At 41.5% G+C, this 14,634-nt stretch overlaps 1 protein-coding gene across 2 annotated transcripts in view; it reads right to left on the bottom strand.

Annotated features, from left to right (window-relative positions):
- Window positions 1–14,634, bottom strand: part of LSM12 (LSM12 homolog) — a 32,296-nt gene that overhangs the window by 16,879 nt on the left and 783 nt on the right. For both annotated transcript variants that reach the window (XR_002830116.1, XM_006092282.3), the window contains exon 2: window positions 12,742–12,875. Coding sequence is in view for 1 of the 2 variants with exons in the window: in XM_006092282.3 (XP_006092344.1) it covers window positions 12,742–12,875 (134 nt within the window). In the remaining variant the exon portion in view is untranslated. The remainder of the gene's footprint in view (window positions 1–12,741; window positions 12,876–14,634) is intronic.

Here is a 14,634-nt window from a genome sequence, read left to right as displayed (position 1 = left end):
TTCGCAAAGTACCTAGATGCTTGGAATTCTTAAACATCTGTATTCTGTTTTAACAGTGACCCTTCAAACCGTAAACCAAATATTGTTCTACTGGCAGAAAGTAAGCAAAGTATCTAACTGTTTGCTGGTAAAATGAAGCACTTCATTGAGGCATGGGTTTGACTATGAAGATGAGAACAGGAGGCCTTCAACTGGATGATGAGGAACTGGGGAGTCTCATCCCTGCATCTGAGTTTCAGAGACTGGCTGAGGAAGGAGGGGAAGTGAGCACAGAAGAGCAAACTCAGAAACACTATCATTTCAGTCTCCCTAAGTCAAAGAGGGAAGAAAAGCCAAGACTGCAGTGATCTGAAGCCGGAGCTCCGTTTTCACGTGGTCCCCAGGACATGGAGAGACAGACAGCAGCAAATAATCTTTCAAGCCCAGTCCTGCCATTTAGCCCCACCAAGCTACAACTTCACAAAGAAATAAATGCACAGGGCTGACAGCAATCCTCTGATAGTGACAATCCCACCTGTAGCGAGAAAGCACCAGTTTCTATGGAAAAAGAACTCTTGGTGGTATATTTTAAGTAACAACAAGCAAAGTTTATTCAGTCACCAAGAAAACCCTGGTAATAGGAGTTTTCTTGAGTCTCACTTTCCCAACAACCCTGTAGAAAATCGGAAATCTCCAAGGAAAGAAGAAAAATCACAAGGGCAGCAGAGCTTCCCTGGATTAACCAAGCTCCTGCAGAGCTCCTGGGAAGAAGCGCCCGGTGGTCAGGCAGATGTTTACCCCATGAGCATGCAGGAGGATCTCACTTTGAGGTCTTTTTAAAAATGCTTATCCCTGAAAACCAAAGCATCTCCCAATGTTGGGTCAGACAAAGCTGCTCCTACAGAGCTTATGATAATTAGATAGTCTGGGTTCTCAAAGTAAAATATCCTTGCCACCTCCATAGTAGGTTAAAAACATAACATCACCCATTCAGTAAAAGAGAAGAGTTGGCTCAGAGAAACCAGGCATTTATGCAGAATGTTTAAAAATAAAACTCATAGCCCTAGCTGGTTTGGCTCAGTGGATAGAGCATCGGCCTGCAGACTGAAGGGTCCAGGTTCGATTCTGGTCAAGGGCACATGCCTGTGTTGCAGGCTCGATCCCCAGTAGGGAGCGTGCAGGAGGCAGCTGATCAATGATTCTCTCTCATCGTTGATGTTTCTATCTCTCTCTCCCTCTCCCTCATATATAATTAATAAAAATATATATATTTTAAAGAAGAATAGAACTCATAAATCAAGCCAAAAGAACACAGGGAGGGGAGCCACTTTTTGGTAGAGGCAGAATAAAATGGATATACATTTCAGCCAGAAGTGATTAATTTGGACAGCCTGAATAACAGCAACACAATGGTTACAGAACAATTATTTCAAAATACACACACACACCTCAAAATACCAGCTGCACAATCTCTTCTAAAAGCTCTGAAAGCAAAGGAGAAAAGATGATTCTCCGTGTCAACTCATAGTGCAAACAGATCCCAAATGCTACATGACATGAGAGCCTTGGACAAGTCAGCAGAAATCAGTGTAAGTTGACTGTATTTAAATTTGCTCCGATATCCTCTACCTGTACCTACATTTGTGCTTTGGGCAGACTGGACTCACAGCAAACCCTGACAACTCCAGTTGTCAGTTTACAGACTATATTTTCATGGCAATCTGAAAAATGCTTGTATCTGATGTTCAACAGATCAGCTTTCACCAGCAAGTTGTACGGGGTAAATTTCTTCCACAGAGGACCCCATAAACTAGGCACGAAGAAGATTATCCTCACAAAAAGAATCTAAAAGTGTTTCTTCTCAAAACGGAGTAAGAGCAGAGGGAGATTACTTTGTTCTTTTATGACATGTTCCTAAAAACTGATGAAAAATGTGGGTAAGCTTCCTTTGGTAAAGCAAGTGGCTATCACTCTACCCTCATTAGCTGTTATACAGATCTAAATTTCCCCACATCATATTTTTGTAAATTAACACATATCCGTATATGGTCCACTTATTCTAAGTTAGTAAGTTTATGGTCATTGTCAAACTGCTAGAGGGAACCAATAAGCTGCCCTTAGTAGAGAAGGTGGGAGGGTCATCAGGACCCACCTTAGCTTGGAAAGGTGGCTCAGTCACGAGGACTACAATTTTTTCCCCCTCACCCGAGGATATGTTTGATTGATTCTTTTTTTTTGAGAGAGGATGGGAGAGGGAGGGAGGGAGGGAGAGAGGGAGAGAGAGAGAGAGAGAGAGAGAGAGAGAGAGAGAGAGAAACATCGATGTGAGAAACATTGATTGGTTGCTTCTCGTACATGCTCCGGGGGGCCAAACCGCCCCCCCCTCCCCAACCCCGGATATGTGCCCTGACCGGGAACTGAACCCATCACCATCACTGTTTGGTGTGCGGGACGACGTTCCAACCAACTGGGACACACTAGACAGGGCAGGATGACAATGTTTTAAATTCAATGGCTAGCACCATACTACATTCAGTTTCAATGCAAATATGTAGACTGTTGGCCTCTCCCAATCAAAACTGAAGCACTATGTGGTTAGAATCTCGAAGAATATTAAAAGCACCAACTTTAAGAGTACACTGGGTTCAGGCAAACCGAGAAACACAAACCTACAAAGATTTGTTACTAATGTGCATGCAGATGAATTGAAACGACTGCACAAGACAACTTGTACTTACCTGCCTCTCTTTATTTTGTGTTCCCCAGTAAAAAAAGTTATTCCTAGTCTACTAACCTGTGCTTCTTCCTGTGGCCATTTTACATATAGCACCTTGGTGTGGGCAACGGAGATAAGTGCATGAACTTGATATCAAAGCACATTAATATTAAAAGGCTTCTAGTCATGCCTGCTGTTGGCTACCCCTGGAGTCAATGAATTAATGAACACCAACGGAACACATCTCTTCCTGCACTCAGTGACATGAAGAGGAAGCAGACACAACAAAACCCAAACAATATACACTTCATCTTGTTATTTAGTAACCAGCGAGGCCATTTTATTTCCACACACCCAGTCCAGGAGAGCACAGGTGCTGTGGGAAATCCAGGGGGAGTCTTACTGCAAATATTTAGCAGGCTGTGACAGCTGATACAACATGGGAAGGAGAGCCCAGAGAGGAACCTGCTGGATGGGACCTATGGCTCCAATGAGCCACACAGTTTGTCTTCTGTGTGCATTCGGGCCTTCCAACCAGCTGCCCTCACAGAGGGGTTAGGAAGCACTGCAGCTGCTGCCCTGGAACTGCCGGTGCTGCCTGCAACGCTGGTGGAGGCTGAGGGATGGCAGACCAGAGCAGCCAAGAACAACTGTCATCCTACGGGCCCATGCTTGCTCCTACTGTTTCAATTGAGGTGCACTCTTGGAAAGCCCTCATTCTTAGCAACAAGCAGTCTCTTAAAGTATTTCTTCCAACCCAGCTGGGTGGTTCAGTTGGTTGGAGTGTCCTCATCACATACACCAAAAAGGTTGTGGGTTCGATCCCTGGCCAGGGTGTGAATGGGAGGCAACTGATCGATGTTTGTTTGTTTCTCTCTCAAAATCAATAAACACATCCTCAGGTAAAGATTAAAAAAAAAAGTATTTCTTCCAACTATCAATATCTCCAAGTCTTCTTATTCCCTAACTGCAAACTCCTGTCTGAAAGTTTCTAATAAAACTATTCTTTACAACCTTGGATAGTTGGGAACTAAAAAATTGAGTACCCCACCTGAAGTTGTGTTCTAGAATACATAAAAATTAATCAAAACATTGAATCAAACACGGGAATGGTGGAGCAAAAAAGGTGTGGTAGTGAACACTAAAATTCTAAGAGCTAAACTTGTTGAACAAGAGTTTACTCCATGGTAGGCACCAAGCTACACACTTGGCTTGTATTAAGCATTTTATCTGCACAACAATCCTATGCAATGGGGACTAAAATTACTCCTACCAAATAGATCAGGGGTCCTCAAACTACGGCCCGCGGGCCACATGCAAATACAAATATTGTATTTGTTCCCGTTTTGTTTTTTTACTTCAAAATAAGATATGTGCAGTGTGCATAGGAATTTGTCCATCTTTTTTTTAAAACTATAGTCCGGCCCTCCAACGGTCTGAGGGACAGTGAACTGGCCCCCTGTTTAAAAAGTTTGAGGACCCCTGAAATAGATGAAGAAACTAGGCACAGCTGTTCAGAACTTGCCCAAGTTTACCAAGCTACAAGTGGGAAAGTGGATTTGAACCCAGTCTGATTCTGGAGGCTGTGTTCTTAACCCTGCAGTACACTCAAACAGTTCCACCTAAGAGAAACAAGCCTAAATTATTGTTGAAAATAGTTATAAATTTGAATCAAAAGAAAATATTTTTAAGAGAATAAGTATCTTTTTGTTATTGTGGTTAATCCTCACCCGAGGATACTCTTCCATTGACTTTTAGAGAGAATGGAAAGGAGGGGGAGAGACAAACATCAATGAGAGAGACACATCGATTGGTTGCCTCCTGCATGCGCCCCAACCAGGGCCAGGGATCAAGCCTACAACTGAAGTATGTGCCCTTGACTGCAATCGAACCTGGGACCCTTCTGTCCACAGGCTGACACTCTATCCACTGAGCCAACCCGGTTAGGGCGAGAATAAATATCTTAAGACTCAGCTGCCATCATCTCTTTTTATCAGTGAATTCTGGCATTTCCATCAATGTCCCCAGTACAAAACACAGTTGTCTGCCTCTCAGTGAAGGGCCTCTCCTTTCTGAAAAGGGCCCCAATCTCACCCTAAACCTCAAGGACATCTTTATTTCTTTTGTCAAAGGTTAATTCACAGGAATACTTTCAAGAACAGATCCTGTGTAAGAAAGCATTTTAAGTCAATACTGATAGGCATTTCCTAAACAAGCCTAAATTATTGGATCCACCATTTTCTGATGTGCCAAGACTAGAGAAGTCAAATAACTCCCCTAAACTAGAATGTTAAGATATGTTGAGTGCTTTTAGGTATGATGAATAGCTCAAATCCAGGGGCTACAGCACCACCTCAATCTCCAGACTTTAACACGGTACTTGTCAAACCAGCATATTGCTGCTATACAATACAGACCAGCCTCTAGTCAGTCAGTATATCCTATAGACAAAGTTTTAACTTTCACAGGTAGTTTGCCCACAGCCTGTGAGTCATATTCAGCCAACCACCTGTTTTAGTTAAGTTTTATTGGAATGGCCATGCCCATTTATTTACATACTAGAGGCCCGGTGCACAAATTCGTGCATGGGTGAGGTCCCTCGGCCAGGCCAGCGTCAGTGCAGATCTCTTGCCCAGTCCCAATCTGATCGGGGATGGCCGGCCAGGGGAGGGACCGCTGGAGGTTGGCTGGCCACAGGAGGTTGGCTGTGGGAGCACACTGACCACCTGGCCAGGGGAGGGTCGGCGAGACGTTGGCCAGATGCTTGTTGGCGGTGAGCACGCACTGACCACGAGGGGGCAGCACCTGCATTGAGCGTCTGCCCCTGGTGATCAGTGTGCATCATAGTGACCCGTCAAGTATCGATCGGTCATAACAGTTGCTTAGGCTTTTATATATATAGTTTATCTATGGCTGCTTTTGCTACAAAGGCAAAGTTGAGTAGTTGTGACAGATAATGTGTAGTTCACAAAGTCTGAAGTATTTACTATCAGGATCTTTATAGAAAAAGTTTGCTTCCCTATCATAGCACCTCCACTAACACTGATCCTGCCATATTGTTACCATTAAGATAAGTGTTGCTGTCCCTCACTACTCCCAACATGAGATTCTTAAGGGCAAAGGCAGTGTCTTAATCATCCTATATTCCTAGCACCTGGGAGGAGAAAAGAGGGGGAAGGTGGATAAAAGGTAGAGAAACCTTGACTGTCAGTGATTCATAGAGTTCTCAGAGGTTAAGTGACTGACACAGGCCACACAATTCATTAGCAGCCCAGCTGTAAAAAGAACCCAGTTCTTCATACTCCCTACATTCTACCACACCATTAGCTCCTGGTGTACTAGGTCGGTCCTTTAAATTTCTAGTTGAAGTGAAATTTGCTTGTCTCTCTAGGATAGTTTCTGGTACTTACCTAAGTTAGTCTCAAAATTCCAGCCTCCATGCCTATTCTCTGCCAGGAAAATTAAAGCAGTTAAATGCCCCCTTCTTAACACTGGAAGAGATACCACTGCTGACCCAACAGTAAAGTCCTTATTTTGATTCGTCTCCGTGTCAAAGAGGTAGAGTGCAGAAGTGGCTGCAACAGCACACCTATGGCACCCAGTGTACTTGAGCTCAGCAATTTGTCTTCCCAGATCCCTATAATATCAAGAAAGCTCCCTTCAGAACCAAATCCTTGACCTAATGAGGGAGAGCCCTCAGTACTGAGTCAGCTGGCTGCCATGCACTATAGCCTGAACTTAGTCATGAGCCCTAGAGCACTGTACCCCCAACTATGGCTGTCAGTTTGACCCCAAAGTTTGAATGCCACTGAGTGTGACCTGCTTCAAAAGGCTGCTTTTTTTAAATGCCAACCATTCTACCTCTCTGACTTGATCTGACAAACACTACTTAACATGCTCCATCACTCAGCAGCAGTGAACTCTTCCTCTTCACCCCCATTTGTATCTTCATAATACTTCCGTTACGGAAAGAGCTGTCTGTTCAAAGCCAGGTGCAAAACTGAGAGGTGGACTCTAACCTGGGACTGTGGCCTTGACAACATATTCTAATTAAGTGAGCCAACAGGTTATATAGTATAGCTTCTAGAAGCCAGAAAAATTTTATCTAAAAAAAGTCTTGCTTTCGCTAGACAGTAGTTATTTCCCTTCCCACATTTACACCTAATATACCCACATTTACACATAAACACCTCCTACCTCCTACCAATATACACATACCTAAACATAAGGTGGCCAAGTCATCTGATTTTCCTTGGAGATGGTAACTCCATATCTCAACACATTAGGGTCAAGATATACGGTCAAGGGCCCAGCTAACAGGATACATCCATGAATATAGGCCACAATGCAGTGTTTATCAACTACCCCAGGAATTTACTCATACTTGAGAATTAATCCTCAAATAACCAGAAAGTCTTAAGATTATGCTAAATCTTAGCTTTGAAAATGGTAGAACTCATACTTCCCTCAGTGTGACATCCTACCTACAGGTAAGGCACTCATGTCCATTTATTTTATTATTTTAATGTTGCTGTTAATCCTCACTCAAGGATATTTTTTTCCATTGATTTTTAGAGCGAGTGGAAGGGAGGGAGGAAAGCGAGATAAAGAAACATTGGTGTGAGAGAGATACATGGATTGGCTGCCTCCCACAGGGGCCCAACCAGGGCAGGGATTGAACCTGCAACCCAGGTACACACCCTTGACCAGGAATCAAACTTCAGTGCATAGGCCAACACTAGCCAGGGCATCATTTCTTTTAAAAGTGAACTTTTGTGTATCTTCTTTCTTTTTTAAATGTTTTTTTATTGATTTCAGAGGGAAGAAGGGAGATCCATCAGCTGCCTCCTGAACTATTGGGGATCGAGCCCACAACCCAGGCATGTGCCCTGAGGGGGAATTGAATCGTAACTTTCTGGTTCATGGGTTGACGTTCAACCACTGAGGAACACTGTCCAGGGTGTCCATTTCTTTTGAAAGTGAACTTTGTCTCTTCTATTTTCTCAGCCTTACCAAACCCCTCCACTCACTGACCAATCTCCAAATACATTTTTAGCCAAAGGTAGCCAACTCATTCTTCATGACCAGGAACTTATGATAAGCTCTTTGAATCTCTTTCTGGTTCCATTTGATCATTCACTTTATGTTTGTTTGTAAGAGGCTGACAGTTTATCTGTGGATTTCAGTTTTCTATGCTTTGCCCCTTTTCCTGCCTCCCCCAACACACTAATATCTCCTCCAGAAAGTCTTCTCCAACTCAGCAAAGTGAGAAGACTTACATCTCGTTCAATGCACTGGATCCATTTATCGAAACAAATGGATTCATCCACTTGCCGTGGCTGTGTCAAAGAGTTCCTTCCTAAGAGTCTCAGAGGTTGAAAGCATAGTCTCCTAGGTTCTGTGACTGCTCACTCCAACCGCCAGTACTCAGGCAAGTGTTCACTTAACTATGCCACCTCGTAACATTGCCCTGGAAATTCAAGTTAATTCTGGACACCACCAAGAAGAGGTCGCCTAAAAACATCTCTTAATTATTAGATATTACATGTTAATGGTATCTAATACAACTTTGACTAAAAACATCTCTTAATTATTAGATATTACATGTTAATGGTATCTAATACAACTTTGACTTTTCCCAATTTGAGGTTGGCAAGTTCCAATATCTGAACAAATGTAGATCCAATGCCAGGAAAGACGGACATAGTAATAGCACCAATGTTCTTGGCTGTCTCCCTTTAACATACTGCTCCCCTTCCCCCATCTTACCCCTTATCCCATAATTAAAGGAGCATCAGTTGGCTACACAGAGCTGATGAGGAAGAATAAAACTGACATCTGCCAAGGCTAGTCAACTTGACCTAATTCTTGAAACAACTCTGAGATAGGTACTAACATCCCATAGTTACAGAGAGCAAACGCATGCTCAGTAAGAGTAAGCGGCAGAGAAGTGACTTTAAAAACTTATCTGCTTGGTCCCAATATTCCTTCTACTAGACCACACTGCTCCTGACCACACAACACAGATGTTTCTCTTTATTTAGAAACATTATTTAGGATTACAGATATTTAGGTACTCATTTCACTAAACTACTCTATAAGCTCCCTAGGCTAAAAACACGGACGTAGAAAAAACAATGGGACTTTGCCATTAAAATATCAGACCAGAGTTCAAATCCCAGCTCTATTACTTACTAGTTGTATTCCCTTAAGCTAGTGACTCATCCTCTGTTGTTAGGATTGAATGAGATGTCTAACGATTGCTAGTTCAGAGGGTGGCATGTGAAAATATTAGTTCCCACACTACTTACTAGCCATATAACTTTGAACAAGTCACTTAAATGGGTAAGACTACTTTTTCATCTGTTGAAAGGAAAAGAATACACTCTAAAGCTCACACAGTGTGGTTGTGAGGATGAAATGAGATGTCATAAAAATTATTTTCAATAAAAGAAATAAATATGGAAAGAAATGAGATGTCAAAGTTCTCTGTAAACTTTAGCACTGAAAAACATAAGGTATGGTCCCCAGCAGAGCTTACCACAATGCCTTGCATAAGAGATTTCAGTAAATGTTTGATACATGCTACATAAAAGAGAACTCTGTTCACGTTGACATGCCCAAATCATCTTTTGAGAGCACTATCAAGCCATGCGCAATCTATCCCCAGAGAACAAGCAGCGAAGTCAATTCAAAGGACCTTAAGAATCACCTTAATTCACCCAACCACGAGGACCCTAGGGCTCTCATCCTCCAGCAATATGTAAGCTTTCCTCATGGCAGAGTAAACTATAAGCTACATGGCAAATAAACTGAACCTCACTTATGATTGGCTTTGGTGTGCTTTTGTACTTTTATTTAAATGCTTTTTTCTTATAGTCAGAAAATTTGGAACATTTTAAGAGGTACAATGTTACTGTGGAGAAGATAAAAGTGATATTCAAAACTTCCGTTACTGTGGAGAAAATGATATTCAAAACTTCCACCTTCTGCAACTCCACTGTCCTCTTCCAAGCTTCCTCTTACATCCCACTGTTGTGGATAGACATAGGACTTCTTAGCCTGCAGTGAACTGCCAATAGAAAGCAAAACAGGCTCATCTCCAATTGCTAGTTCATACCTTCTCTAGTTGGGCTGGAATTTAGTATTTCCTTTAAAAGGCCTTCTCTTCCATTTCCTGCTGGGTCGGAGTAAACAAATATACAGTTTATATCAACAGGTTTAATTAAACAGAGCAATTACTACGTCAGCAAGATGAGCCAACATGTGATGGATCTTCCACTGGAAGTGGAAGTCACAGGTAGTGCTCCCCTAGACTATGAGTATCAACAGTTTTCTTTTAGGGGTCTCAGGGCACGTTAGTTCTCGTCTAACATGCTTAAACAATCCTCCATTTTAAAAAACCCTAAGTCCATGCTCTTAAATGAAATGAACTTTTCATGTCATCTAAGCAACATGTTAACAGCTGCCCAGGTTAGCTGCTTTCAGTAACAGCCCAGCAGGCTCTTCTAATCCTAACTGAATTCAAAAAGGAATCACAAAACAGCTTCAAAGGTTGGTTTCAAGGGAAAGCCAATAGAGCTTACTCATAAACATTTCTACAAATGGAAGAATTAGAAAGAAATCCAAAGACAGCCCTCCAACCTAATTTTAGTTTTTAGTTTCTGACTTTTCTTCCCAGCAAACTATTTTCAAGACTTGGCAAGCAGGCCACAATGTAAGGAAAGTAAAGATTTATGGTATTCCTCAATCTATTACTTCCTATTTCTTTCTTGAATGAGTAGCTAAACTATTAGTTTACAACAATGTTAGTAAACAACTAAAACTGACCAGCAGAAAGCAAAATCATAAAAGCAAAGATAATCCACAGTCAATAACCACAAACTACAGGGTGGGGCAAAAGTAGATTTACAGTTATGAGTATGCGAAACAATTTATTCTTGTATTATTATTTTTTTTTAATTGGGAGATTGGGCAGTTTATTTACAAATAAATAAATAAATAAATATTTTTAAAAATTGATTTCAGAGAGGAAGGGAGAGGGAGAGATTGAAACATCAATGATGAGAGAGAATTATTGATCGGCTGCCTCCTGCACGCCCACATTGGGGATCGAGCCCACAACCCGGGCATGTTGCCCTGACCAGGAATTGAACCGTGACCTCCTGGTTCATAGTTGGACGCTCAACCACTGGGCCATGCCGGCCAGGCATATTATTATTTATTAACTACTGTATTACTTTCCATAAGAACAACTGTAAACTTACTTCTGCCCCACCCTGTATTTATATTTGAGGTAAAATATATGAGATCTTCTTAACAATCCTTCCCATACCACTCCAAGCCCGCTCAGATATTTGGTAGCACTTAATTGGTCACAGAGCAGAAAATAGTATCTTGTAAATTTGAAAAAATCATCTCTCAGGTAATCTTTACTACTCACTAAAGGTCCATTTATTTAGTGACAGACTTCATATACCATATAAATACTAAAGAATAACTTAAAGCCTATTTCTCTCGACATACTAGCAATAAACTATTTCACTTGAATCTTTTTAAAATCTCTTCAGCTAATAGAAAACCACCCAAAGAGTTCCTATACTCTAGTAGGAGGTACCTGACTAAACCAGGGCTTCAAAAATCATTCTATTTCTAAGAATGGGATGTTACATATACAACAGCCTTTAATATGAAACCTAAGACCCTTTCGAATCTGTCCTCAGCCATCACTAAAAAACATGTGGTACTTCCCTGGAAAGGGAGCTCTGTATCTGAGTAACCACATTCTGCTAGCCTCAGTTACCCTCTACTGTTTCAACTGCCCGAGTATTCCCTTGCTTTGTTCAATTCTTAGCAAACACACCATATTCCCAAGACAGGCAAGAGAACATACATTATTACAAGACTCCTCTAGAGGGAAAAACTTCCACCACACTAATTCAAGAGACTTAAGGAAAGGCAGCTGCTACTAAAATCAAAAGCCTAACTTATTCATTCAACGAATATTTATTAAACACCTACTCTGTGCAAGGCTCTGTATATTCAGTGATGAACAAAACAGGTATAGTTCCCATCCTGACAAAAGAAAGTTTGGTGAGATAGAAAAGTAAACATATGGTATACAATTATAATTACAAAAAGGCTATGAATAGGCTAACATTAGTCCCAATGTGCCCAGGGCACCCTGATCTATACTTGTCCCAGTGTAAAACAAAAGCAGTCCCCTTTACTCTATGAAATGTCCCAGGTTGGACGCTAAAGGCTATGTTACCTTAGCTTGAAGGATAAGGTACTCTGAGAGAGAATAATGGGAGCAAATTACTTTAGCCTGGGTCATCAAAGACTTCCTAGAGGAGGTGCCATTTAAGTCCTGATGGAGAAGGCTCCAGTCACTTTGGAAGGAGTGTTCCAAGTATACGGGATAGCAAAGGCTACAACAAGTCTTGGGATAATATTATTAATCAACATGAACTCTAACAGAATTGAAGAGTCAAAAAAGTAATTTGGGGGTTCCCAGAGATCAATTTGTACATCTAAAATTAAAATATCCTAAGCCTCTAATTTTGTTTAGAACTCAAAAATTCAAACATAAAGACCAAAATGAAGCTCTAAAGCAGTGGTTTTCAAATTTTTATAGATCATGAATCCCTGAGAATCTGAAGAATATTCATATCTTCACCCAGGACAAACATATACATATTCATGTGTGCACACATATGCAATTTCAGGTTGCACAGGCCACACCCCTACCCAACCCCACCAATTCCAGAAGTTCACGCACAGACTCCAGAGTTTTTTAAAAAGCCCTCTTTCATAAAAGACTAAAGCAAGCTCTCAATTCTATTTGGGCATTAATATGTTTTTTAAAGTCTTCTGAAGACATCCAGGAATAAAACTGAACATATTTTTTAAAAAGATATCAGAACATGCAATTGTAAGTCAATGACAAAATGAAAAACAATGGACAATGTGTATATTTCCAAGAGTCAGTGAGACTCAATTTTCCCACCGTTTTTGGAGAACCAGAACTACCCTCAAGTCCTTACCTTACTAACATTGAGTGAAGCTAGGGGAGGTGGGGTTTCTGTTCGGTCATTAATTATTTCCACTTCTGAAACATACTGTAAGTTTATGAGCAAGATGTCTGCATGGTTGGGCTTTCCACTGGAAGAGGGACATTCTGGTGAAAAAATAAAGTTAAGGAAAACGGGCAAGCAGAGCACTGACAACATACCAAAAGGAGCATTAAAAAAACACAATTCTCACAAGGCCTATGTAAAAGGTGTGCCTCAAGCAAGAGGGGGGAGCCTTACAAGAAGCACAACTCTCCCCAGGAAATCTCTGCCTGCCACCTTCCTCCTGTGCTACCCATAAGATCACAAGCTTTTCGAAGCCATATACAATTCAAAACTGGAAGCCTCAGAAGGATTTCTGTCACCTTCTCTCTACCAGGTTTATGGAGACGCATATGCAGTTTTAATGCCCATGCGTGCTGTTTGTTTTGAACCGAATGAACCACACAGAAGAGGCAGAGCTCTCTGCTCTTGGTGTAATACTTCTTTTATCTGTACAGTACTCTTATCACTTTTCAGATGTGACATTTCCCATTTTGCAGAGGAGAAAACTATAGCACTAGAAAAGAAGCTGACCCAAGGTGACCCAGCAAGTTAAACCATTTATTCACTCAATCATTCTCCAACCATTTATTAAGAGCACACTGCATGCCAATTAAAAGCAGAGTAATTCCTCATTCCCAAACCCTTCCAACTAAACCACTAATGTAAAAAGTAAAAAGGTCTTATCTGGTCCAGGTATGAATTCTTGTATTAAAACAAACAAAACAAAACAAAACAAAACAAAAAACGTCCTGGCCGGATAGCTCATTTGGTTAGAGTCTCAACTGGATACACCAAAGTTGGTGGTTCAATCCCCAGTCAGGGCACATACAAGAATCAACCAATGAATGCATAAATAAGTGGACAAATAGATGTTTCTCTCTCCTCCCCCCCCCCCTTCTCTCTCCCTCTAAAATCGATAATTTTTTTTAAAAACGCAACTATTGCCCTGACCAGTTTGGCTCAGTGGATAGAGCGTCGCCTGCGGACTGAAGGGTCCCTGGTTCGATTCCGGTCAAGGGCATGTACCTTGGTTGCGGGCACATCCCCAGTAGGGGGTGTGCAGGAGGCAGCTGATCGATGCCTCTCTCTCATCAATGTTTCTAACTCTCTATCCCTCTCCCTTCCTCTCTGAAAAAAAATCAATAAAAAAATATTTTTTTTTAAAAACACGAAACTATTCTTGCTGTATTAGTGTCAAAGGCCATCTTCCTAAGCTAGAACTCTACGACTAGTGGTAAATGAATTAAAATACTTGCCACTCAAATGCAGCAGACTCAGTAGAAAACCTCCTTTTGAAAGATGCTAGTATAAAGGATTATTCCTCAAAAAAAATGCAAATAAACCCACCTGTGGCTCAAATAAAAGACGAAAGGGTGGCACATTTATTACAACCAGGAAGCATTTTCTTTCCAAGACTGAATCTCCTGGAGTAATTCAGAAATCATTTCCACCCCAAAGCAGCAGGCCACCTTTTCCATTCTGTGAACTACTGCGACTTTCAAAAGGGGAGGCGATTTCTATGGAAAAGCCAGGACTCCATGTGTGCTCGGCTGAGCAAGAGAACACAACTCACTCCTTCACCTGTAACCCACACATCCCTACAGAAGTCCCTGAAAAACGTGTTCCTCTATCTGGGCCAGTTTTCCAATGCAAACATCCCCCTAAGAGCAATTTTCAAATGACTGAGAAACCTAAAATTCAGCACTCCCTCCCCCGACCATGACACCACGCATACGCACACAAACCAGAAAAAGAGAAAAGAACAGAAAAGAAACAAGCGCCCAGCCCCGATTTAGATACAAACTCTGCCTTAAGGGTACT

Source organism: Myotis lucifugus, unplaced genomic scaffold (genome assembly GCF_000147115.1).
Source record: "Myotis lucifugus unplaced genomic scaffold, Myoluc2.0 scaffold_100, whole genome shotgun sequence".
Lineage (NCBI taxonomy): Eukaryota > Metazoa > Chordata > Mammalia > Chiroptera > Vespertilionidae > Myotis > Myotis lucifugus.
This window is presented reverse-complemented; position numbering and strand designations above follow the sequence as displayed.